This window comes from Suricata suricatta, chromosome 10, assembly GCF_006229205.1.
Source record: "Suricata suricatta isolate VVHF042 chromosome 10, meerkat_22Aug2017_6uvM2_HiC, whole genome shotgun sequence".
Classification (NCBI taxonomy): domain Eukaryota; kingdom Metazoa; phylum Chordata; class Mammalia; order Carnivora; family Herpestidae; genus Suricata; species Suricata suricatta.
Genome location: NC_043709.1, coordinates 132508427 through 132535084, shown reverse-complemented (window position 1 = coordinate 132535084; position 26658 = coordinate 132508427). Strand labels below are relative to the sequence as shown.

The following is a 26658-nucleotide window of genomic DNA, read 5'->3' as shown; positions in this document are numbered from 1 at the left end:
AGCCCCTGTCTACGGCAGCCATAGCCTCATGGGGTGTGTTTCTTACAATAAGAAGACTTGAAAGTGGAAGGGACTCCTCCGCGGGCTGCAGCACTGGGGTTGTGTCGGCAGGATGAAAACCGTATTCATTTCCTTGCCACGTCCGTCAGAGCTCGGGGTGGCCGGCGCATTGGCGGTGAGCCGTCCTACTCTGGAAGGGCCTACTTGAGCAGCAGGTCTCAGCAGTGGGCTTAAAATAGTCTGTAGGGCACCTGGATGGCTCTGTCGGTTGAGCAGCTGACTCTTGGTTTCAGCTCAGGTCATGATCTCGAAGTTCCGGAGTTCAAGCCTCACGTATGGAGCCCTCTTGGATTTTCTCTCTCTCCTTCTCTCTCTGCCCCTGCCCTGCTTGTGCTCTCTCTCTTGCTCTCGTTCTCTCTCAAAATAAATAAACTTAAAAAAAATCCCCAGTAGACCATGTTGTAAGCAGATGTGCTGTCGTCCAGGCTCTGTTGTTTCACTTACAGGCAGAACAGATTGAGCGTCTTTCTGAGGGCGCTAGGAATTTTGGAAGGTCAGTGAGCACTGGCTTCAACTTCAAGTCACCAGCTGCACTGGCCCCGAATGTGAGACTCAGCCTGTCCTTGGAAGGTTTGAAGCCGGGCGTTGACTTCTCTCCGGCGATGAAAGTCCTAGATGGCGTCTTCTCTCACTCTTAGGCTGTTTCGTCTGCATTGATCATCCAGATAACTTGCTACTTCACCTGCACTTTTATGTTACAGAGACGACTTCTTTCCTCAGATCTCACGAGCCAGCCTCTGCCAGCTTCAGGCATTTCCTCTGCAGCTCCCCCAGCGCTCGGCCTTCACAGAATTGACGAGAGGTCGGGCCTTGCTCTGGATGAGGCTCTGGCTTCAGGGAATGTTGCGGCTCGCTTGACCTTCCCTCCAGACCGCTCACCCTTTCTCCAGAAAGAAACGCTTGGGTGTTCTCTGGAGCAGCACTTTCAGTTTCCTTTTTGGATTCCTTTCCCTTTGCATTCACAACTTAGCTGACTGCTGGGCACCAGAGGCCCGGCCTTTGGCCTGTCTTGACTTTTGACAGGCTTTTCTTCCACTAAGCTTGCTCATTCCTAGTTTCTGATTTAAAGAGACAGGTGATTCTTCCTTTCAGGTGAACTTTCAGAGGCCAGTGCAGGGATTAATTAGCCTATTTCAGTATTGTTCTGCCTCAGGCAACAGGGACGACCGAGGCGAGGAAGAGAGAGAGGGGACCGGCCAGGCGATGGGTGCGCACAGAATACACATACATCATCACCTGATGATGTTAACTGTCTTTGGTGGGTGTGCCTTGTGGAACCCCAAAACAATTACAGCAGGAACACCAAAGTCTGTTGATCGCAGACCACAACAAATGCAAGAAAAGTGGAAATACAGCGAGAATTATTAAAATGTGACACAGAGACACAAAGTAAGCGACTGCCGGTGGAAAAACGGCATCGACAGAGTGACTTGCTTGAGGCAGGATTGCCACAAACCTTCAGTTTGTAAACAAAAGAAAACAAAACAAAATACACCCTTATGTGTAAAGTTTAATCCAGCAAAGCACGACACGATGAGGTGAGGCTGTAGTCAGTGTTGCCCGGTGCTCACTTAACATCGCCTCAGCCCCACAATGCTGACCTCAGGGTCGTTTTCCAGTTGAGGAACAAAGTTCCCAGGTAGGATGGACCTTGCTCAAGGTGGTGGCGGGGCAGACTTGAACTCAGAATTGTGTGACCCTAAATCCTGTGTATTCCCCCCCCACCCCCAGAGTTGTTTCGAGGCCCAGCGGTTCAGTTAGCCTCAGACCGCCACCCAGATGTCTTGCCCCCACTCCCATCCCCCACCCCAGATGGGCCCCTTCAGCTTTCCACACGGCGGTTCCGCTCTCTGTACGGCCTTGGCGAGGGGGACAGAGAGACAGTGCAGGGCCGGCTACTTACTGATGCACTTGAGGTTGGGAATTGTCCAGTGGGCAGTGTTCGTGGTCTTGTTAAGCACGCACTCCGTCAGGCTGGAGGTCCCGGCCTTCCGCTTGAAGCCCGCATTACAAGTGTACCGCTCCGTGGAATCGACGTCATAACTCTTGACCCGGATGTCTGCATGTTCGACAGTCGTGGGGGGAGGGCATGTGACACCTGCAGAGGTGCAGAGAGGAGGGGAGAGGCGGACACATTTCAGCGGGCTCCGAGGGGCTCCTGGTGTCACTTGGGTGGCACTCAGCACCTTTGGAGCCAGGGGCTGGCTCTCTTGGGGGCCCCTTAGGATACACCCCACATTCCAAGCATGTGGAAAATGTTCAATAAGGGCTCTCATCATTTAGAGGGCTCCCGAGAGCCTTTCCTTTGGCGCCGGCCATCCAGCATGGCTGGGACCGGGGAGTCATCAGGGGAAATAGTTTCCCTGCCCCCCCTTCCCATCAGCCTCCACTGCCCGCCCAGCCCCGGCCTCTGAGCTCTCTTGCCGGAGCTCAGAGCACTAGCCCTGGGATTGCTCTCCCGGAAGCCTCTCATCCGTTTCCGTAATACAGCCAGTCATCTCCAGAATTGCATTTGATGACTTCACTCTTGCCTGGTTGTCCACTGCTCTTAGAATACAAACTAACATCCTCAAGAAGTCTTCAAGACTCTGCTGCACCTGCCCCCCACCTCCTCCCTAGTCCTCTTCCCCCCCGCCCCACACTGGCCTTCTGTCCCCCGTGCCGCTCACCATGCCCACCGCTCTCCCCAGCCCATCTCCTGCCGTCTTTCCTAACTTGAACGTTAGGAAAGCCTTCACTCCCGCCGCTCCCCCCTCAAAGCAGCCAGGCCCCGGTGTTCCGTGTTCTTTCTCTGCACAGTCAGCCGCCTTCATGGTTGTTTGGGAAACATTGAGATGTTATAATGACGTCCCATAATGTGCACTGGGAGCTGTAGAGGGTGGGGCCACATCTGTTTTGCCCAACACCGCCTTCCCTGAGCCAGTACAGTAGTTGGCAAGAGAAGGTGTTCAAGAAACACCTGTTCAGAGAATGACATTTATTATGCACATGCCCTTTACCCCAGCAATTTCGCTTCTAAGAATTTTCCTGACAGATATACTGGCATATTTGTGAAGTGAGTATGTACAGATTTATTGATTATAATAGCCAGGATCTGTGTGAATTACCTCCTATGTGGTCAGCAGGAGACTAATTTAGTAATTTACAGTACAGTTACTCCTTGAAAAAGTGCTAGTCAGCTCCCTGTAATAGACAAAAGTGTGCTCTTTATTTCCGAAGTGGAAAGAGGTCCCCGATACACTGATAGGTTAGGAAGAAGAGGAACAGAACCCCTTGTGTCATACGCTCCCATCAGTGAAAAAAGAAGAAATGGTACCTATCCACATTTTTTTGTCTGTACATAAAATCTTTGAAAGGATGCAAGAGACTATTAACGCTGGAGGAGAGACAGCTTGGAGAGATACTTTTTCCTTCCTTCCTTCCTTCCTTCCTTTCCATACTTCCTGAATTTTTAGTAGTACAAATGTTTTACGTGTTAAAAATGCTTTTGAAATGTTTTGTAATGCTCTGTTGCTTCAGTCGTCTTGTAAATAGATATTTTTCCTTTTCATAGATTACATCGATGCTGGGGTGAAAACTGATATAGTCAATAACCAGTGCCACTCAGACGCTGACCAGTGGGCATAGCTGACAGTCATGGGGCCCGGGCAGTTGACCACTTGCCACAGAGGAAGGCCACACTGATGAGGGCTGGCAGAATATTAGTTGTGCCCAAATGTTACATAGTTTAAAATACATGAAATTCTTCATAATAAAAAATGTTGGGGTGAGGGCTTTGGGGGTATCCTGCCATAGGAACTCAGACCTCAGTTGAACCTAGGGCAAGAGAGGGGTAAATCATGCTAAGTGGGAGTGTTCAGTGCTTCTATTGTACTCAGTGCTTCCCTGCTAAATAAATGTGAGAAATGCAGAAGATTCTAGAATTAGGAACTTTTGGCTTTCTCTAAGCAAGTTAAGGCAGCTTGGGATAAAATTGAAGCCAAAAAATCTTGAAAGGCCATCTGGGAGGACTCCGGACCCCTTTGTGGGAGACAGCTCCCACAGTCCCTCCCAGCAGACTGTGGACATGACTAAGTGCATGCCCAGTGGAAACCAACATACCTTTTATCAGAAGAATGGTACCAAAAGAAGGTAAGAGCCAGAGCTAGACCGATTCAAGTTTCCTCTAATCTGTGCTACTGTGTTAAAAATGCCCTTCCCTTTCTAATTAGAAGTTGAAAGATTTGAGCAAGATTTAGACCCCAAGATTTTCTTCGGTATGAAACTTACTCTCTAAAACCAATCCATGATTGGACTTGCCCAGTCATGTACGTCGATTCTGTTTTTGGGCGCCACAACATAGAGGTGCTCAGTAGATCTGCAGGGTAGGGCCCAGGCCTGGTCTAATGGCTCATGGGCATGATCTCTACGAAGTTCTTGATCCTCATATCTGGATATATGCCAGGAACAGACCGTTCTAGTCTGCAAGTCTGATGATTTAACTACTTGAAAATACTGTAAATGGTCCAATTCCTAAATGGATGGGATGAGTTCAGTCACCTGTCCATAGTAGACTTTGGTGCCAGGTCTGAGGGGGACAGAGTCTGGAAAATACAACCATCTTCTGCGGCTCTCCATGTCAGAGTGAGGATTCTGGATTCTGGAACATGAGGCCCCATCCATCCCGGAAAGCGTAATGCCTCTCTGACCTTAACCTGTGTGTTCTATGTGGTGCTGGTTTCCTTATGCCTCCTTCAAATAAGCCAGTCTCATTTAATTTACCCAAATGATGTCTGTGTCTGCTTTCCAGCAATCTGAGGCTTCTTTTCGTTGGGCAGGATCTGGGGTCAGCTTTCGCTAGCCATGGGCCCCCAAATGGCAGTTTTCTTCTTCCTTTTCACCTGCTTCCTGTGGGCTGGCCTCTTTCTTCCTCGGAACCCTAGCTTTTGGGACTAGACCCCTGATTCTTCTGTCCAGGGCTTGCCTGTATTTTCCTCCAGAAAGCAGTACTTGGATGGCCACAGTGCCCAGCTGCTGGCTTAGGTTTGGACATCCAAGAACGACTGCCAGAATCACCCGGCCATGAACTCACTGTCTGGGCCCCTTAGGCCTTGTCCCCCTGGCCAGTCGGGCTTCTTTAGACATTAGAATCAGAGGGATCCACCTCTGAATTAGAATGCAGTCAGAACAATCCACTGTAAATGGCTGGCAGCCTGCAGATAGACCAGCCGCCGGTGGATGCGCTGCTGGCTTCTCCCCTCCTCCTCAGGAAGTGGGCTGTCCCGGCTGCCCCTCCAACAGGCCTCACAACGGAGCCCGCCTGAGCTGTGCAGCCCCATGGATCAGTCAAGCCCAGGCCTCACTTTGGTCTTCCTAGTCTCAGGAGAGGAAATGGATTGTTTGATTTTCGTTCTTAATCCAGCCTCCGACTTTTAAAACCCCACCGATAATCTAGTCTAGGTTTCGTACAATAGAATATACATCCGTGCTGCACTTTATCCCTCCATGCTGGTAGGGTCCATGCTCGCTCTCCATTTACGTGGCTTCTAGAGCAGACTCAAACATTGTCTTTTCCTTTTCAGTGAGGTCGTAAGAGAATCTTGATTTAAACTAAACAGTTTTCTAAAAATATTATCTTCTTACTCTTTTCTATAAACAAAGTTAATAGGAGAGAAGAAATCTATCTTAGATTTACTTCCTTTACCATCCCCTATCTTTCTTTCTCTCTCTCCCACCTGGTCTTTGGATTGTATCTTGTTTACCTGAATTCCCTCCAAAGCATTTTTATTCACCAGGTAGTCCTCAAGTTCCATTTTAAATTTCAAGTAATGTTCCGAATCTATTGAGCTTCCCTCTATCATCTATTTTCAGTCTGCTGTTTTCTGTGTTGTTTCCAGATTTGGGATTTTTCTCACCAGATTATTCTACATCCTGTAAGTCTTAAAATATTCTCCTCCATTCAGAATGATGGTTTTCAACTTTTAGCATTTGTGGCACACTTTGGAATGAAACATATGTGACCTGTCACTCAGGGGGATTTAAAAGGTCAAGGCACTGGTGACCATATCAGCAAGAGTTATGAAGAATCAGCGCGCCAGTAGAACGGCATCAGTGCCGACGTGTGACTCATTCGGTGGCCCCTCGGAGCTGGCTGCTATGTGTGTGAACAGTTCATTGAGTATATGAGAACTCAGAGTTCTTACGGATTTCAATACATATGCAGTCTTCTCTGTGGTGGCCTGACTCATTCCCCTTATCTTAGATTCACGCCCCATAGTACCCGTCTCAGCTAGAAACACCCCTTCTGGCAGACATGGTGTCATTGCAGGTGTATTCAGTTTAGCAGCAATGAATCTGACACAGCAGCTAGGACGGGGCTCACAGGAAGCATGCTGTGCACACAGTCGAGAACCAGTTCTTGAAAGGAAAAGCGAGCAAGGACAGATGCCGAGTAAACAGTGACAGGTTTATAGCCTCCACAGATTCTCCTCGGAGGCTCATTGCTGCTGTTAAATCAGAGGGCAAAGGTCTAGAGACACCATCAATGCTCCTTTTCTTCTTGATAATCTATGGGAACCAGTCACCATCCGTGAGAAAGACAACTGTTGGAGGAAGAAGATAGAACTATGTAAAGCGGGGAGAGAATGACTAGATGTTAAAGAGAATTGGGATCACAGATATCAATATGTAACCATTGTGTGTGTGTTCACATGTGTGTGTATGTGTGTCTGTACATGGGAATGTGTACGGGCAGGTGTGTGTGTGTGTGCATGTGTGTGTGCGTGTGCGTGTGTTTCAGCTCTGTCTTCTTACAATGCCTAGAAGCAGTGACATATTAGCACTGAATGTACTTGGTGCCCAGATCTTGGTCTCCATCAGAAGAAACCACGGCTACTTTGGGAAAAGGCTGATTCCAGAGCTAGGATGGGGAAGGCATTCCAGATGAGCCTGGAATATCTTGTACCAGAAAGTAAGGAAGTGTTCAAAGAATGATGGTGACGTGTCAAAAGGATATAGGGTACAGGCTGAACTGGCTCTCACTGGCCACATAGGGGACCATTTGAGTATCAAAACAGACAGTAACAGATTATGGAACAAAATTCCATAAGTCTGTACTACTATAAAGAAATCAATGAATAAATAAGTATGTAGGGGGAGAAGAGAAAGGCCTCTTCACAGTATAATTCTAACTAATAGAGAAAGGATGATGGCATAAGGGAAGAAACAATGCTAGAATGAGTAGAGTGCAGTTTGAAAGGGACAGGATATTTATATAGTGTGGCGGATTCCACCGTGTCAGTTTAGCTAAGTGCTACACACATTTCTCAAAGCTCCTCCCTGCATGGTGACCAGTTAGCCTGTGGCACGATCGCCAATCTTGGGACAAATCAATTTCATGTGCCTCCTGACACCGTTCACTGAGAAAGAAACAGCATCACATCTGTGGTATTTCTTCCCCAGATCCATAATCTTAATCTCATCATGAGGAAACACTAGTTGAACCTAAATTGAGGGACATTCTAAAAAACACTTGGCCTGCATTCGAGATCAGGAAAGATAGAGAAAGGCAGAGGGAATGTTCCAGACTGCAAGAGGCTAAGGAGACATGGCAACAAAATATAACATGTGGTCCTGGATTAGATCCAGAATTAGGGAGAAAATGGCTAAAAAGGGCATTATTGGGACAACTGACAAAATTTGAACATGGCCCGAGTATTGGATAATAGTATTGTGTCCAGGTTAAACTTCCTGATTTTTGATAAGTGTTCTGTGATTATGTGAGATTGTTGTATTTTAAGAAGGTATGTAAGAGAACATATTCTTAGGAAATATATACTGAAGTATTTAGGCATAAAGGGGCATAGTGTCTCCAACTTCCAAATACTTTAAAGGAAAATGCACATGTGTAATAAATAAATGTGGTTAAAAATGAGGGGTGATAAAGCACATGGGGAAGAATGTAAACAGTTGGTGAATCTGGGTAAAGGGCATTCAGAAGGTCTTTTTTCCTGTTCTTGTGGTTTTACTATAAAGTTTGAGATTGCATCTGAATAAATTAGGTAAAAAGTAAGCAAAGTAAGTAACCAAATAAAATCCACTTGGAGAATGGTGCCCAGGTCCCTTTCTTTGAGGATTGCACTAATAGTTCTAATAGTTTTTAATTTGACCCAATCCTCCACCCCCATCTAAAAAATGTACCTACTCCCTGTGTACATGCATGTGCATGCATTCATGTGTGCGTGCGTGCGCGTGTGTTTAGCTTGGTAGTACCGTGAGTTTAACTCCACGCTAACTCTGCATTTGTGGTGCTTTGCTGTATGTTAACATAGATGGGAAAATACTTAGAGATGGAGGGTGGAGTGGAACGGGGAGGAATGATAATAAAACACTCCAGTCTAGAAATATTTAACAGTAGACCAGAAGGGATACTCCCATAAAAATACTAGACTCTGCTCTATGATGAAATGTTCCTTCCTTCTGAGGGAGCCTGAATTGACTGTGTACCTTTGGATGTCTCAAGTAGTATTCCATCATTGGTGACAGGACGGTCTCCATTCAACCACGAATCAGTGACGTCCTGAAGTCCTCAGAGGGAAAGGCTAGGCAAAGACTGGATTCAGCTGGCAGGAGTCTATTTAACTGGTTTTTTCTCACCTACCCCTTTCCTTCCTTAAGCCAAGTTTGCTCTTTGATGCTGACAGCATCGCTGTCTGGGGCCAGGAGGAACTTGCGAGGTCACAGAGTCAAGCTCTTAGGCTCTTGGAGGACTCCTGACCCCTTCACGGGTTATTCTGAAACTTTGGAAAGGAAGGAGAGTCTAAGAACCCCTATCTCACTCCAAACACCACACCCACAGTTCTTTCAGGACCAGTCCATTTTGGGGGATTGCAAAGACATCTTGCACAAAATTGTATTTATCTTTTTGTAGCCAGCTTATTTTACTTTAGCATATTGTCCTTGGGACAGTCCATATTGTATGTTACACAATCTCATTTCTCTTTAAGGTTAGATAATATTCCACTGGTGTGTATATACCACATTTTGATTGTCCATCATTCATTTGTTGATGGACATTTGGGGTGATAACATGTTTTATCTATTGTGAACAGGCTGCTATGAACGTGGATGTACAAATGCCTCTCTGAGACCCTACTTTTAAGTCTTTGGGATGTATACCCAGAGATGGAATTGCTAGATCATATGGTAATTCTATTTTTAATTTTTGAGGGACTGCTACACTGTTTTCCAGAGTGACTACACCATCTTCCATTCCCACCAACAGTGCACAGAGTTCCTTTTCTCTATGTGCTCTTGTTTTTTTCACCTTCATGGGTAGGAGATGTATCTCACTGAAGTTTTGATTTCATCTCCCTAGTGATTAGTGATGTTGAGAACATTTTCATGTGCTAACTGCACATTTTTGTTTGGTATCTTCTTTGGTGAAATATCTAATCCAGTTCTTTGCCCATTTTTGAATCGGGTTGTTTGGTGAGGCTTGAGTTTTACTCTGTGAATAGGGTTTTTTGGTGTGCAAACTTGTGAAAATTTGCTTATTTTTGTTGTTGTTTCCTATGCCTTTGGTGTCGTATCCAGGAAATCGATGCCAAATCCAATGTCATGAAGTTTTTGTCTTATGTTTTCTTCCAAGAGTTTTATTGTTTTGTCTCATACTTAGGTCTTTTACCCACTTTGTGTTAATTTTTCCCTTTGGTGTTTTGTAAGGTTCCAACTTCATTATTTTGCATGTAGGATGTCCTGTTTCCCTAGCACCATTTGTTAAAAAGACTGTCCTTTCCCAATTGAATGGTTTTGGCATGCTTGTCAAAAATCATTTTGCCATATATGTGTTTATTTCTGGGCTCTCTATTGCCATTCATTTGTAGGTCTCTCTTATACCACCTGTTGAGATTACTGTAGTTTTGTAGTAAGTCTTGACATAAAAAAGAATTGGTCCTCAAGTTTTGTTTTTCAAGATTGTTTTGGCTGTTTGGGATAACTTGAGTTTCCATATGAATTTCAGGATGGGTTTTTCTCTTTTTGCAAAAGACATCATTGATGATTTTGATAGGAATTACATTCAATCTGTAAATCACTTTGGGTACTATTGACATTTTAAAAATATTAAGTCTTTCAATCCATGAACATGGGATGTGTTTCCATTTATTTGTATTTTCTTTCAGCAATATTTTATAGTTTTCATTGTATATGTCGTTTAGCTCCTTGGTATAAGTGTAATAATAAAATATTTATTTTATTTCATTCCTACATATTTTATTATTTTTGAACCTATTGAAAATGGAATGATTTTGAAATCTTTCAGATTGTTCATTGTTAGTATATAGAAATGCAACTGATATTTACCATGTTGACCTTGTATCCTGCTATTTCACTGAATTCATGCATTAATTCTAACAGTTTTTTGGTGGAATTTTAAAGTTTCCTGCTTATAAGATTATGCCATCTGCAAACAGAGATAATTTTACCTCTCCCTTTCCAACGTGGCTGGTTTTTATAACTTTTCCTTGCCTAATGCTGTGGTAGAACTTCCAGTGCTGTGTTGAATAGCAGCAGTGAAAGCAGGCTTCCTGCCTTGTTCCTGATCTTTCACCATAGAGTATAATGTTCACTGTGGGGTTTTATGTATGGCTTTTATTATGTTGATGAAGTTTCCTTCAATTCTAGTATTTTGAGTGTTTTTAATCATGAATGGATGCTGAATTTTGTCAAACAGTTTCTCTGCATCAATGGAGATGCTCATGTGTTGTTCCCGATTCATTTTGCTAATGTGGTGTATTACACTGATCAGTTTTCATATGTGAACCACCTTTGCATTCCAGGAATAAATCCCACTTGGTCATGGTGTATGATCCTTTTAATAGGCTGCTGAATTCAGTTTGCCAGCATTTTTAAAAGGATTTTTGCATTAATATTCACAAAGCGTATTTGTCTGTAATTTTCTGTTCTTATAGTGTCTTTATCTGGCCTTGGTATCAGGGTAATGCTTGCCTCACAGACTGTTAGGAAGTGTTCCCTCCTCTTTAAGTTTTTCTACCTTCTTGACAGGTTTTGGTATTCTAGGGATTTGTCCATTTCCTCCAGGTTATCCAGGTTATTTGTGTACAATTGTCCATAGTATTAACAATCCTTTTAGTTCTGGAGAATTAGTAGTAATGTCCCAACTTTCATTTCTGATTTTAGACTTTAAGTCACCTCTCGTTTCCTTAATCCATTTAGCTATAGAGTAGGCAATTTTGTTGATCTTTTTGAGGAACCTACTTTTGGTTTCATTGATTTTCTTTTCTATTCTCTATTTCATTTATCTCTGGCTTGATCTTTATTATTTGCTTCCTTCTGCTAGCTTTGGATTTAGTTTGCTCTTTTTCTATTCCCTGAGGTATAAAATTAAGTTGTCAACTTTAGATCTTTCTTATTTTTTAATGTAAGCATGTATAGCTATAAATCCCCCTTAGCTCCATTTTCACTGTGTTCCATAAGTTTTGGTATGTGTGTTCCCATTTTTATTCATCTCGTTCTTTTTGAATTTCCCTTATGATTTCTTCATTGATTTTTTTTGTCACTTAAAACTGTGTCGTCTGCCTGGGTGGCTCAGTCGGTTAACCGGCCAACCTCAGCTCAGGTCATGATCTCATGGTCTGTGAGTTCGAGCCCCACATCAGGTTCTGTGCTGACAGCTCAATGCCTGGATCCTGATTCCCATTCTGTGTCTCCCTCCCTTTCCACCCTTCCCCTGCTTGCTCTTTCTCTCTCTCAAAAATAATAAACATTAAAAAATTTAAAAAATATATTAAAAAAAATAAAAATAAATGTGTTGTCTAATTTCCACAATTTTATGAACTTTCTAGTTTTCTTTGTTTTTGATTTCTAACTTCATCCTGTGAATGGATTAGACATTTTACATGATATCTGTCTTTTTAAATCTACTGAGACTTAACTTGTGGTTAACTTGTGGTCCATCCTAGGAAGAAGGATGTGTATACTAGTGGTCTGTTATTAGGTACATAAATGTTTATAATGGTTATATTTTCTTGCCATATTGAACCTTTTATACATATATATTGATCTTCTTTATCGCTAAACTATTTTTTATTACATGTTTTCTAAACTTTTTAAAAAGTTTATTTTGAGATAGAGAGAGTGCACATGAGAGAGAGAGAGAGAGAAAAAGAGAGAGAGCACACGTGCATGCATGTGAGCAGGGCAGGGCAGAGAGAGAGGGAGAGGGAGAGAATGCCAAACAGGCTCCATGCGGCCAGCACAGACCTGATGCAGGGCTCAAACTCACGAACAGAGAGATCATGACCTGAGCTGAAATCAAGACCGGAGCTCGACCAACTGAGCCAGCCAGGCACTTCTGTCTCTCAATTTTTTTGATTTAAAGTCTACTTTGTCTGATATTAGCATAGCCATCCCTGCTTTCTTGGTTACTATTTGCAGGGAATATCTTTTTACATCTTTTCACTTTTAGTCTATTTGTGACTGAGGATCTTAAATTTGTCTCTTATAGACAGCATATAATCAGATCAAGTGTTTTATTCATTTTGCCAATCCGTCTTTCTATTAAACAGTTTACTTACATTTAAAGGAATTACTGATAAGGAGGGACTTCTGTCATTTTGCTCCTTGTTTTCTACATGCCTTTTAGCTTTTTTGTTGTTCAGTTTTTGCATCACTGTCTTTTTTTATGTTTAGTCAATTTTATGTCATGAAACATAAATTTCTGCATTCCTTTTGTGTATATTCTAAAGTTATTTTATTTGTGGTGTCCAAAGTTATAACACTCTAATTTGCATTCATGCTAATGTAACTCCAATGAGATATAAGAACTCCTTTCTTACAGCTCTATGTTGTTGATGTCTCAAAATTACATTTTAATAAATTGTGTGCCCCAAAACATAATCTAAAAATTCTTTAAGATGTATTAGTCTCTGAAATTATGTAGAAAACAAGACTTGGAGTTACAAACCAAAATTACAATAATATTACCTCTTATACTAGTATTATTTTCTTCATATATATGAGTCTCTTAAAGCACGTAGAAAACAAGAAGTGCTGTTCCAAGCCATTATTCAGTACATTGCCCATGCATCCTTCGCCTTTCCTGAGCCCTCTATTTCCCCATCCAGCCTCAAGCTGTGGTCTACAGTCCTTCTGTTTCACGTTGCCAAGACTCTTTGAGCATCTGTTGCAGGTCCGGCAATAAGGTTAGCTTCTCTGAGAATGTCTTAATTTCTCCCTGACTTTTGAATTCAGTTTTTCTGGATTCTCGATTGACAGTTCTTTTCGTTTTAGCATCTGAATATATTGGCCCCCTGCCTTCTGGCCTCCAAAGTTTTTGATGGGAAATATGCTGATAATCTTATTGGGGAATCCCTCATATAGGACACTTTGCTTCTCTCTCACTACTTTCAAGATTCTCTCTTTGGCTCTGACTTTTGAAAGTTTGATTTTGTTGTGTCTTGAGAAAAGTCTCTTTGAGTTCATATTACTTGGAGTTAATTGAGCCTCCTTTGAGGTTTATATTCATGTCTTTCATCAAATTTGGGAAATTTACAGCCATTATTTCTTGAAATAGTCTCTCTGCTCCTTTCTCTCTTACTTCTCCTTTTGAGACTCACACAATGTTGGTCTCTTGATAGTGTCCCAAAGACTCCTTAAGCTCTGTTTGTCTTTCTTCAATATTTTTTTCTATTTCTCAGACTTGATCATTTTTGTGTTTTACATCTTCAAATTTGTTAATTCTTTCTTCTGTCTGTTCAAATCTGCCTTTGAATCTGTCTAGTGAGGTTTTTTTTTTCATTTAATAGTTTATTGTCAAATTGGTTTCCATATAACACCCAGTGCTTCTCCCCACAAGTGCCCCCCACCATGACCGTCACCTCCTTCCCTGCCTCCCCCTCCCCCTTAAGTCCACGGTTTGTTTTCAGTATTCAGTCGTCCCTCATAATTTTTGTCCCTCACTCTCCCCAGTTCTCTTTCCCTCTTCCTCTCCCTATGGTCCTCTGTTAGTGGGAATGTAAACTGGTGCAGCTGCTCTGGAAAACAGTGTGGAGGCTCCTCAAAAATCTATCGATAGAACTCCCCTATGACCCAGCAATAACACTGCTAGGGATTTACTCAAAGGATACAGAAGTGCTGATGCATAGGAGCACATGTACCCCAATGTTCATAGCAGCACCTTTTACAATAGCCAAATTATGGAGAGAACCTAAATGTCCATCACCTGATGAGTGGATCAAGAAGACGTGGTATGTATATACAATGGAGTACTATATGGCAATGAGGAAGAATGAAATCTGGCCATTTGTAGGAAGGTGGATGGACCTTGAGGGCGTCAAGCTAAGTGAAATAATAGGTCAGGCGGAGAAGGACAGATACCATATGTTTGCACTCATAGGTCTAACAGGAGAAATCTAGTGAGCTTTTCATGTAGGTTATTGTACTTTTCAGCTCCCGAATTTCATTTTGGTTTCTTTTTATATTTTCTCTCTTTTTATTGATATTTCCATTTTGTTTCTACATCATTTTCTTTGAATTTCTCCACATTTTCCTTTAGTTTTTTGAGCATCTTTATGACAGTTGTTTTAAAGCCTTTGTTGGGTATATCTGCCATTCAGTCTTTGTTTTCAGGATTTATTATTTTTTTTCTTTTGACTGGGTCATACTTTCCTGCTTCTACGACTTGTGATTTTTGTTGTTGTTGAAAACTGGAGATTTGAACCTAATAATGTGGTAACTCTAGAAACCAGATTTGCTCATCTCTCATGGCTTGCTGTTATTTATTTATTTATTTTCTTATTTAAAAGTTTTTGTTTATTAAGTTGACCAGAGCCGATACTACATTCGATCTTAGCCAAAAGGCCGAGAAGCGATAAAAGTTTTTGTTTATTAATTTGAGAGAGAGTGCCTGCGTGAGTGGAGGAAGGCCAGAAAGGGAGGGAGACAGAGGATCTCAAGCAGGCTCCACACTGTCAGCACACAGCCCGACGTGGGGCTCAGTCTCATGAACCGGGAGATCATCACCTGAGCTGAAACCTAGAGTCGGATGCTTAAGTGACTGAGTCACCCAGGTGCCCTATTTATTGTTTGATTGTTGCAGGCTGTCACTGTGCCATGGGTCAGCCTGAGGTAGAGCATGGTTTTCTCAGGTCTTTATTCTAAACTTTCCTCTGGGCTTGCACGGTCACTTTCTTTTTTCCCTAAACGTGCAATTGTTTGTGAATGTCCTAGTATTTAGTGTCTGGCTCCAAAAAGGAGGAAATGGGAAAAAAGAAGGGGGGAGGGGGAACAAGGATACTAGCTCTCTACACCCCCTGGAAGTCACTTTAACTGTCTGAGAGGCGCTTGCAACAGGAGGGAGAGATACACAGCAATGGCTTCCACCTCTTGGGCAGCACGTCTGTGATCAGAACCACCAATCAGCAATCACAACACGGATCCCTTATATTTATAGGACGGCGTGGTTTTTGCCCTACCCTGTCTCCTGTAAGTGGTGTGCAGGCGGCTCCAGGAACACATGCAGAGCTGCTGCCATGGCGCTGGAGGCGAGGGATGGGTAGTTGCTACGCGTAAAGAGCTGAAACTGACCACAGTTTACCTTTCCAGTCAGTCCCCCCTGGAAGTTGCAAGCTTTCAGTAGATTCCAGAGTTCCAAAATAGTTCTATCAGACAGATTCTGCCGGCGCAATTATTGTCCAGGTGAGTAAATAGATTCCTGATCCTTCCTACTCTACCATCTTCCCAGAATCCTTTCTGGATAAATGTTTCTGTAGGCATACAATTCTAGGCAGATGATTTTTCTCCTTAGCACTTTGAAGCTTTCTAGATTTTTTAAGTTTATTTATTTCATGAGAGAGATTGAGATTGAGAGAAAGAGAAAGGCAGATAGAGAGGATCCCAAGCAGGCTCTGCACTGTCAGCACAGAGCCTGATGTGGGGCTTAAACCATGGACCCTGAGATCATGAGAGTCAGATGCCTAACTGACTGACCCATTGAGGTTCCCCAAAGCTTTCTCGCTTTTAATGTTGGTGTTCTATTGAAAAGCCCACTGTGTGTCTAATTCTTGTTTCTTTTCCAGCGATTTGTCTTTTCTCTCAGGGTACTTAGTATCTTCTCTTCGTCTTGGTGCTCTGCAGATTTATCACAATGATTTTCGGTATGGGTTTGTTTTTGTTTCTCTTGCCTGGTATCATTCCCCACACTTGACCCTTGAGGTCTCTGATGGCGTTAAGCCCTTCTGGAAAACACTCAGCCATTACCTCCTTATCTTCTCTTCCTCAATGTCCCTTTTATCATCTTCTGGAACCCCAGTCATGATCCTTGGTCTAGCTGTCTAAGTCCAGCTTGCTGTGTACAATGAAATACCATAAGACTGGGTGACAGCAAACATTTATTTCTCACAGTTCCGGAGACCGGAAATCCAAGATAAGGTGCCAGCAGGAATGGGTTTGGGGGGAGCCCACCTCATGGATTACAGACCACTGCCTTCTTGCCTTACCATCGCATGGCTGAGAAAGAGAGCTCTGGCCTTTACCTCTTCTTATAAGGACACTAATTCCCTCATGGCCACACCCTTGTGACCTCATCTAAATGGAATTACCTTCCAAAGGCCCCACCTCTGAATATCACCACCCTCAGGATTAGGATTTCAACATTTGAAGTTGAGAGTATGCAAACACTCATTCCATAGCTCTGTCCTTTATATCTTAAATCTCTGATTCACCATCCATTTCTCTGTGCTGTACTCTGAGTAATATCTTCAGACTCATTTTTTTAGTTCACTAATTTCTCCTTAGCAGGCTGTAATTTGACCTTTAACTTCTCTAGTCATTTTTTGAATAAATGTTTGAACGTTGAATATTTGTGGTTAATTAAATCCATTTATTGTTGACAAGTTATTTACCAGAGTGAGTCAATAATCAGTTACAGAATTTGTGTTGGAGAAGGAAGGTTGCTTCAGAGTGCCTCCTCCTCAGTACCCTCTTCCCCTTCCGTGCACACCGAAAACACTCCTGTTGTGAAAATCACACACACAAAAGTAGAAAATGTTTACGTGCAGTTTAAAGATTAATCACAGAATGAAGACTTATGTATATGCCGATCAGCTTAAGAAATAGAGTGTTACCGGTCACTTAGAGGCCACTTGAGTGCTTCCCCAGATGTGTCTCCCCTTTATCTCCTCAAGAAACAAACACTGTGCAGATGTTGGTAATAATCATTCCTCTGATTTTATTTATGGTTTTACTGCGTAAATAAGTATTCCCATGTAATATAATATCTACGTATTATGTTTTTGAATATACTACATATGTTCTTCTTTACCAAGCTTCTCACACAGTGTTACGTTTTTTATTCATGTTGATGCATGTAGCTAGAGTTCATCCCTTTTGGCATTAAAGTATTGGTGGATACGCCACAGTTTATCCATTTCACTGTTGTTAGACGTTTGGATTGTTTCTGGTGTTTTGCTATTACACATAATGCTGGGAATATTCTTGTACATGTCTCTTAATGCACATGGGAAAGAATTTCTCATATTTTCGTAGCAGTGCCATTGCTGGGATATAGCATGTGCACATCCCCAGTTTTGTGAGATAATCCCAAACTGTTTTCCAAAGTGACTCCACCAATTAACACTTCCACCAGCAGTAGGTGCGTTAATTTTTCACAACCTCACTAACATCTGTCTGTCTGAATTTTTAAAAATTTTAAATTGAATCCAAGGATAGATTTGAGGAGAAATGATATCTTGAAGATATTGAGTCTTCTTATCCAAAACAATGTACATCTCTCTACTTATTTAGGTTTCTTTCAAAAAAGTTTTATAATTTTCTATATAAAGGAGTGACGTATCTTTTGTTGATTTATTCCCAGGTACTTAACTTTGGGAGAGGAGGTGTGTTTTCTAAATGTTATCTTTTAAAAATCTGTATTATCAAAATGCTTTTTGCAGGCATACAGAAAGAATATTGATTCTTGAATATTGACTTTTAATTCAGAAGTCCAGCTCCATTCTTAATAATTTATCTGTATATTATTATGATAAAATAACAACCTTATATCTGAGAAAAATGAGCTTTAGAAGTTCACTTCCAATCTGTATAATGTTTACTATATTGATTAGGACTTCTTGTATGAGGTTGAAGAATAGGGTTATACTGTGAGACTTTGTTTTGTTCCTATTTTGAAAGGGAATGTTTCAGGTTTATCTATTTCTTCCTGAGTTAGTTTTGGTCATTTTTAAAAATAAGGACTTACCACCTACACTTTCAAACTTATGAGTCTGAAGGTATTTTAAATGGTTTATTTATCTCTTTTATATGCCTAATATGATTTGTTTATGCTTTGTCTTTTATTCTTGATTAATTCTGCTAGAGGTTTGCTCATTTTGGTAGATTTTTCAAAGAACCAAGTTTTGGATTTGTTGCATCTCTCTGATGTGCATCTGTTTTCAGTATTATTTACACATGCTTTTATTCTTATTATTTTCTTCCTTCTTCTATTGGACCTATGCTGCTTTTTTTTTTTTCATGTTTATTTTTGAGAGACAGAGCATGAGTCAGGGATGGGCAGGAGTCACAGAATTCAAAGCAGGCTCCAAGCTCTGGTGGTGAGAGAAGTGGGTCTATGTGATCCCTATCACTTGAAATAAATTGAGGCTAATTTCATAAGCTGGCAACACATATCAGATTTTATAGATGTTCTCTGTGTGTGTTGTTCAGTTGTTAGACATCGCATTCCGTATTTGATCAAGCTTGTTCATTGTTTTCAAAACTTTTATATTCTTACTAATTTATTTTCACACTTGACCCACCAAATACTTGGAGAGTTCATGTTAAACGCTTCAATTATGATTGTGTATTTGTTAATTTTTTTGGTAGTTCTGATCATTTTTGCCTCATATATTTTGAGCCTATGCTTCACAGGTACACAGGTTTAGAACTGTTAGCGCTCTGTGTTGTGACCTATCTCCATGTAGTGATTATGCTCACCTCTTTAAAATGCATCCTTATTATGTGAGAGTTAATTGATACCCCAGCCCCTCAGCAGTGCAGGAACCTTAGAGATGCTTTAATCCCATCACCCATTATCAGGTTCTTTTTGTTTGAATCAGTCTTTGTTTCACCATCTTTCTTACGTGACAGTTTTGTGCAGCATAGAATTCTGCAGTAGCGGATAGTTATCATTACCTATCTTCCGTATTTCATTGCTATTGTTGAGGATTTAGCCGGTACTCAAATTGGCATGTCTTTGTTGATTTTTTTTTTTTTAAGAATTAGCAGTGAAAGGGCGCCTGGGTGACTCAACCAGTTCTGTGTCTGACTCTCGGGTTCAGCCCAGGTGGTGGTCTCACAGTTTCGTGAGTTTAAGCCCCATGTTGGTCTGTGCACTAGTAGCATGGAGCCTGCCTGGGATTCTCTCTGTCTCTCTCTGTCTCTCTGTCTCTCTGTCTCTCCCCTTCCCCGGCTCACACTGTCTCTGTCCCTCAAAATAAATAAATAAACTTTAAAAATAAGAAAAAAAAAAAGAACTGGCAATGATGGCATGTGGGTCTGGAATTTTTTTGTTGGAGTTGTTTTAAACTACAATTTTAATTCTTTAAATGTAAGACAACTTAGGTTATACATTCCTGAGTGGGCTTTGGTATTTGTGTTTCAATGAATTTGACCATTTTATCTAAGTTGTCATATTTACAGGCATGAAGTCATTCATAATAAAAGTTTATGGCCCACTGGCTCCCTGTAGGGTCTGCAGTGATGTTCCCAATGTTGAGAATCACTCTTTACTGTTCTTCTTGATCAGTCTGGCTAGAGGTTTAGGATTCTATTTATCTATCAAAATACCAGCTTTTAGTTGAGTTGATATTCTCTATTGTTTTTCTGCATTCAATTTCATTGATTTCTGCTCTTATTATTATATTCCCTTCCTTATGCTTACTTTGGGTTTAATTTGTTCATTGTTGTCTGGTTTCTTAAGGTGGAAGCTTAGATCATTGATTCGAGACTTTTCTTCTTTTCTAATATAAGCACTTAATATGATTAATTTGTCTATTATCTCTTTTAATTGAGTTCCACAAATTATAAGTTATTTAAATGTATTTTTATCATTCAACCAAATTCTTTTTTTTTTTTTTAATTTTTTTTTTTTTTTTATTTATTTTTGATACAGAGAGAGACAGAGCATGAGAGGGGGAGGGGCAGAGAGAGAAGGAGACACAGAACTGGAAGCAGGCTCCAGGCTCTGAGCTAGCTGTCAGCACAGAGCCCGATGCAGGGCTCGAACCCACGACCGTGAGATCTGACCTGAGCCGAAGCCGGAGGCTTAACCGACTGAGCCACCCAGGCGTCCTCAACCAAATTATTTTCTATCTTCCCCTTCTAATTTCTTTTTTGATCTGCAGATTATTTATAATAATATAATAAAATTAACATAATAATTTGTTAAATTTTGACATTCGAGGATTTTCCAAGTATTTTTCTGATAATGCATTCTAATTTAATTCCATTGTGGTTACAGGACATATGTGGGTAATTTCAAGGAGCTGGAAATTTGTTGAGATTTACTGTATTGAGACACCACAGCATGGCCTCTCTTGGTGAATGTTCCATATGTATTTGAAAAGAATGTGTATTCTGGTTGTTGGATGGGGGTGTCTTCTATAAATGCCAATTAGATTAACATTTTGATCTTCTATATGTTTACTGTTTCTTTTTCTATTTTGTTTTAATTGGAGGAATAGTGTTAAAGTCTCTAACTATAATCTTGGATTTGTATTTTACTTCTCTCAGTTCTATCACAGTTGCTTTATGAATTTTGAAGCTCCATTATATAAGTGCACATTTAGGCTTTCTATGTCTTCCTGGTGAATTAACCCCCTTATTATGTGATGTTCCTCTTTCTCCTGAGTAATATTCCTTGTTCTGATGTCTACTTGTTTGCTGTTAATACAAATACTCCACATTTCTTGTGATTATTGTTGCATGGAATATCTTTTTCCATCCTTTTTCTCCTAACCTATCTTTGCCTGTATACCCAAAGTGCCTATTTTGTAGTCAGCATATGGTTGAGTGTTTTTTTTTAATTTAATTGAACAGTCTCTGTTTTTTAATTGGTGTGGTGAGATCACTTATATTTAATGTAATTTTTAATGTGGCTGGATTTAAGCCTACCATTTTGCTAGATGTTTCCTGTTTGTTCCATCTGATCATCATTCATTGTTCCTCTTAACCGCTTTTTCTTGGATTGATTATTACCTATTATCCCACTTTATCTTCATCATTGGCTTATTACATGTACCACTTTAAATTATTTTTAGTGGTTTTGCCAAGGTGAAGAATATACATCTTTATTTTATCAGAGGCTACCTTTAAATAATATTACGGCACCTCACATATAGTTAAGAACTCTACCAATGCATACTTATAATTTCTCCCTCCTGTTTTTTGCTGTCATACATTGTACTTTTAATATTCTACAAATATAGTACTTTGCTACTATTTTTGTTTTAAACAGTTTGTGTAGGAAACAAGCTTCCTTCCCCTTGTCCCACAGGAGTGGACCTCCAGTGGAATTGCTACAGGATCCTGAGCCAGGACCAAGTATGTGTGGATTTATTTCTGGATGTGGTATTCTGTTCCATAAATCAATATATTTGTCTATTAATCTTGACACCAGTACTGCTGTGTCTTGATTATTGCAGCTTTACAATAAATCTTGAAGTCAGGTAGTATAAATCCTACAACTTTGTTAATCATTTTCAAAGTTGACTTTGGTCCTTTAATGAATTTTAGAATCAGTATATCAGTTTTTACCAAAAGAAATCCTTTTGAAAGTTAGGTTGGAATTGTATTAAATCTATAGATCAAGTTGGGGAAGAAGCGACATCATACTATTGAGTCTTCTCAATATCTATAAACAGGATCTCTCAATTTATTTAAATCTTCAGTAATTTATCTCAGAAATCTTATATAGATTTTGGTTACTAATTTTGCATATTTTTTGTCAGGTGTATTCCTAAATATTTCCTATTTTTTATGTTAACACAAATGATTTTTTTCAATGTCTAACTTCTTATTGCTAGTATTTTATATATTAGTATTTGTGAGTTAATTGTGTATTCTGAAACCTTGCTAAACTCACTTATTCTAAGAACATTTTTGTAGATTCCATAGGCTTCTCTATGGAGATGATTATGTCATGAGATTATTTGAGTATATTTCATGATTTCATTTTATCCACTCCACTGGCTTACTGACTGTAACTCTTTGTTGTGTCCCTTTGGTGGTTGCTTAGGGTTGATAGTGTCTTTATGTCATCACAGTTCACCTTCATGTGACATGATACCGCTTTCCATAAGGTTCTTATGAGCCTCAAGCCATATGCTTCCATTTCTCTTCTAGTGCTTGTGCTATTATTGTCATGTGTTTTACCTTCACATATGTTAATAAACCCCACAATAGGTTAATATTTTTGCTTTGAACTGTTGGTTAGTTTATTGGCTATAGATTTTAATAGATACTTGCCCTGTATTATTCATCATTTCTGGGTGTTTTGCAGCAGGAGAGGGTTTTTTTTTTTTTTTTTTTTAATATCTACTCTGTCATTTTGCTGAAAAAGCAAACCTACTAGTGGTCTTTCCATTGTGAACAGGCCTCAAAGAAAGATAATAATTGATATATGAATGCACAAGGGCATCAAGACACTGAAGCCAGCCCAGTCAGCCACACAACGACCAGTTTACAAAGCTAGACTCTCTCATATATATATATACCAAAGGTAATACATTTGATTGTATCAATAACCTTTCTTTCTAGAGGACTTAACTGCATCTTTTGATACTTCAATTATAATTTCTGTATATATTCTCTCAGAAAACTTTTCCTTAGTTATTCCATGTAAGCAAGTCTTGCATCAGTTACAGTATTGTGAGCTTCTTGGAGGCAGTGAAAGGATTTCACAATTCTCTGCTGCTCCCACACTGCTAGGCCTGGTAGGTGATACTTAGCTTACGGGGTTAGTGGCTTATGAATACACAGAGAGGAATGGGTGAAGAAACAAAAATAGCAGTAAGCTTAAGGTTCTGGGATTTTAAAAACTCTTAAGCAGCCAAAAGAACATAGATAACTCTTAGTGATCAAATGAAGTCACCAAATAGTGTGTAGGGCCGCACCTCTCTCTACTTCACAGAACTTGCGGATCAGACTTCTTTATCAAGTTGACTTACACAGTCTAATATATTAAGTATATCCAGAGTTCAAAAGGTATCCTGTTAGCATGCCCCTCCCATTCTTTAAGGGGAGTCAGAATCCATTCCCATTCCCCCCCTTATTCTACATGTCTATGTGTACGGCATGCTAAGTGTGTCAAGATACAAAGAAGAATAAGATGTAATCTCTCCCCTCAAGAAGCTCACTGTGGTGCTGACGCAGCAAAAGCATAAAGGCCTTGTGTTCACAGTAATCCATTTTGTTTCTTATTTTTCTAGCTGAAATACCAGCCAAACCAACACATTCATTTCCTTTTGGCACTCACTGTACATACACACGCTTCCCAGGTCATTATCTTTAACTCCTCAATTCTTTTCTTTCTCTCTAAGGCTCATAACTGAAGTTCCCAACCCACTGTTTGTGTGGTAGATGAATTCATCATAGTTCAAGTCCTTAAATACTGATTTTTGAGTGATGAGAAGAGTTGAGTAGCTATAGGGTAAGGAGCAAACAAAAGGGAAAGAAGGAAATAGACTCTGTACTTGGAAGACTCCAGAGGAAATCTGGCCCCTCCTCTCTTCCTTACTGACACTGTCTTGGTTCACAATTTCATCACGACTTACTGAAACTATTACAAAAGTCTCCAACTTAGCTTCCTGCCTCCAAACCCTCTTGACTAGAGTTTTCTCTTCACATTCTTTACAAGAGTAGTCTTTCTACCGCGTAGGTCCAATGATGTCTCTCCTGCCCAGAGACCTTCAATGGCTTCCTGCTGCTCAGAAGATCAAGTCTCTCCTACCAGAAAACATTCAAATCACACCCACCATGTTTAAGGAGTAACATGGACATGACTCCCAAGTGTGTATCCTGGGAGGTTTTATACATGTATCCAATGAGTTAAACACTATTCGGTAAAATCAGTTTGGCACAGGTGATTTAGCCCAAAACAAGTTAGTTGAAGAATATCCCCAGAAGCATTTCGTCCACCTTCTTTTTAGAGGTTGAGATATTTCCCTTGCCTTTTTTGCTCTGTATAGCTTATTTTCATCTAATTATTCCTACTGTGTGCTTTTTAGAACATCAAACATTTAAAAAAACTTTTATTATATACATTTTTTATTTTAAATAAATATATATTTATATATTATTATTATTAAATATATATATATATGAGAGAGGGAGAGAGAGGAGGAAAGGGACAGAGGGAGGGAAGAAGGGAGGGAGAGAGAGTCTTAAGAGAGCTCCATGCTCAGCACCTGACACAGGGCTCGATCCCACGATCCTGGGATCATGACCTGAGCTGAAATCAAGAGTCGGCTGCTTGACTGACTGAGCCATCCAGGTGCCTCGAAATATCAAGCATTTTGAAACAGCCTAAATATCCAACCTGCACACATCTCTAGCAGGAAGGAACTGCTTAAACACACTGTAAAATATTATTAAATGTATGCATAAAATATCATAATATATGTAAAAGTATGCGCAAATATTAGATATGGTGACTTTATAGAACCAATTTGCAAAATTTATAGAGTCATGAAAACATTGCCAAACAAGATCAGCTATAATTAATTAAAAATGAATCTGAGAAAACCCCTGAATTCTTTTTTGTGCTACTTCTTGAGTAGTCTGATCTTCTTTTTACAAAGGCAGTTTAAATTATGACAGAAAAACAAGAAAAGGCAGACAACTACACACACACACACACACATGACCCACAGTATCTCCCTGCGCAATGACAACTACTTGTAGATCTTCTAGTAAAAACTGACTAGTATGATGCATATGATTTGAAAGCGACTTCACTTGACTCATGCAGTCCTCCACTGTTGAATATTTAGGTTGATTTCAATAAATCCCATATTTTGTGCATTAAAGTTTTTTTTATCACTGTTCGGCTTTGAGTCGCAGCACAAAGCAATAATAACTAGATAGGGTGGATTTGAAATAAAAAATGAAAGGGTTGGGGAAAACTTCCTAGAATTCTGAAAATGGTTTGAAAATGCTTAAACACACGTAAGTTGTAAAATCACCCCAAAGTGTACTAACACCCTGCACGACAAAACCCAAGTTGGTGAGATATATTTATCTTCAAACAAATCATCATTTTCTCCAGCTGCTTTTGGCAAACCATGTGCAATCTTTTGGGTTGTGAGGATGTTTAAGAAGTAAATTACATCTTGCCTAAGATGATGGGTTTCTCCTCCAAATCATGCCTTTTGAATAAGAACAAATAACAGCACCTTGCTGTGTCTGTTAGCACTGTAAACTAGCAGGAACACATCTGAGACTGTATTATTTACTCAGCTGATATGGGCTTCTCTATAATTTCTGACCAGGATCTTAGTACCAATAAGCAAATTTAATCATTTGTATCATTTGTATCCAATTCCCTTCCTAGCTCATTTAAAAACATTAGCCACAGTCTATTCTCTTAGTTTTCCGTTCATCTTTTCCCTAATACTCTGCTGTCTTGATTATTGTAACCTTATTAGTAAGTCTCAAAGTCAGAAGTGTTATTTCTCCAACTTGGTTGTTTTCCAAAGTTGTTTTGGCAACACTGTGTCTAATGCATTTCCATGTGAATTTTGCAGTTTGTTGATTTCTGCAAAAAGCCTGCTGAAATTTTGACTTGGGGCTGGGGGAGGGGATTGTTAGCTTAACAATATTGGTTTGTCTAGTCCATGAGCATGGTATGCATCTCCATTTGTTTTGGTCTGCTTTCATTTCTCTCAGCAGTGGTGTGTGGTTTTTAGTGTACAGATCTTTCTCACGTTTGCCAGATTTATCTGTAAGCAGTTCGTACTTTTTGATGCTATTGAAAATGGTACATGTTTTTAAAATTTGAATTTCCAATTGCTCATTGCTAATGTATAGAAATGTAAATGATTTTCATGGACTGATGTTTTGTCTACAGCAATCAACACCTATATGAACAGCTGATGTTCAAAATAAGTATAAGAGCAATTCAGCTCAGATCATCTTTTCAACAAATAGTGCTAGAACAATTGGATATCCATATGCAAAACAAAACCTGAAACCAAGCCAATATGGAACCCTCAATCCATACTTTACATTATATAGAAAATTAACTCAAAAATGAATCACAGACATAAATGTAAAACCTTAAAACTATAAAACCTCTAGAAGAAAACCTTTGTGACCTTGAGTTTGACAAAGATTTCTTAGAGATGACACTGAAAGCTATCATAATACATAAAAGAAATTAATAAATTGAACTTTATCAAAATTAAAAATTTCTGTTCTTCATCAGAAGCTGTTAAGAGACTGAAAAGACAAGCCACAGACTCTGAGAAAATATTTGCAAATCATATCTGATAAAAGTCTAAAATATACAAAGAACTCTGGAAACTCAATTAATTCAGCAACTCA

At 40.1% G+C, this 26658-nt stretch overlaps 1 protein-coding gene and 1 pseudogene across 1 annotated transcript in view; both read right to left on the bottom strand.

Moving 5' to 3' along the window:
- Positions 1-26658, bottom strand: part of IL15RA (interleukin 15 receptor subunit alpha) — a 44002-nt gene that overhangs the window by 15892 nt on the left and 1452 nt on the right. Inside the window, exon 3 of the mRNA XM_029955595.1 lies at positions 1964-2158. Within this exon, the coding sequence (XP_029811455.1) occupies positions 1964-2158 (195 nt within the window). The remainder of the gene's footprint in view (positions 1-1963; positions 2159-26658) is intronic.
- LOC115305763 lies at positions 14823-14931 on the bottom strand (annotated as a pseudogene).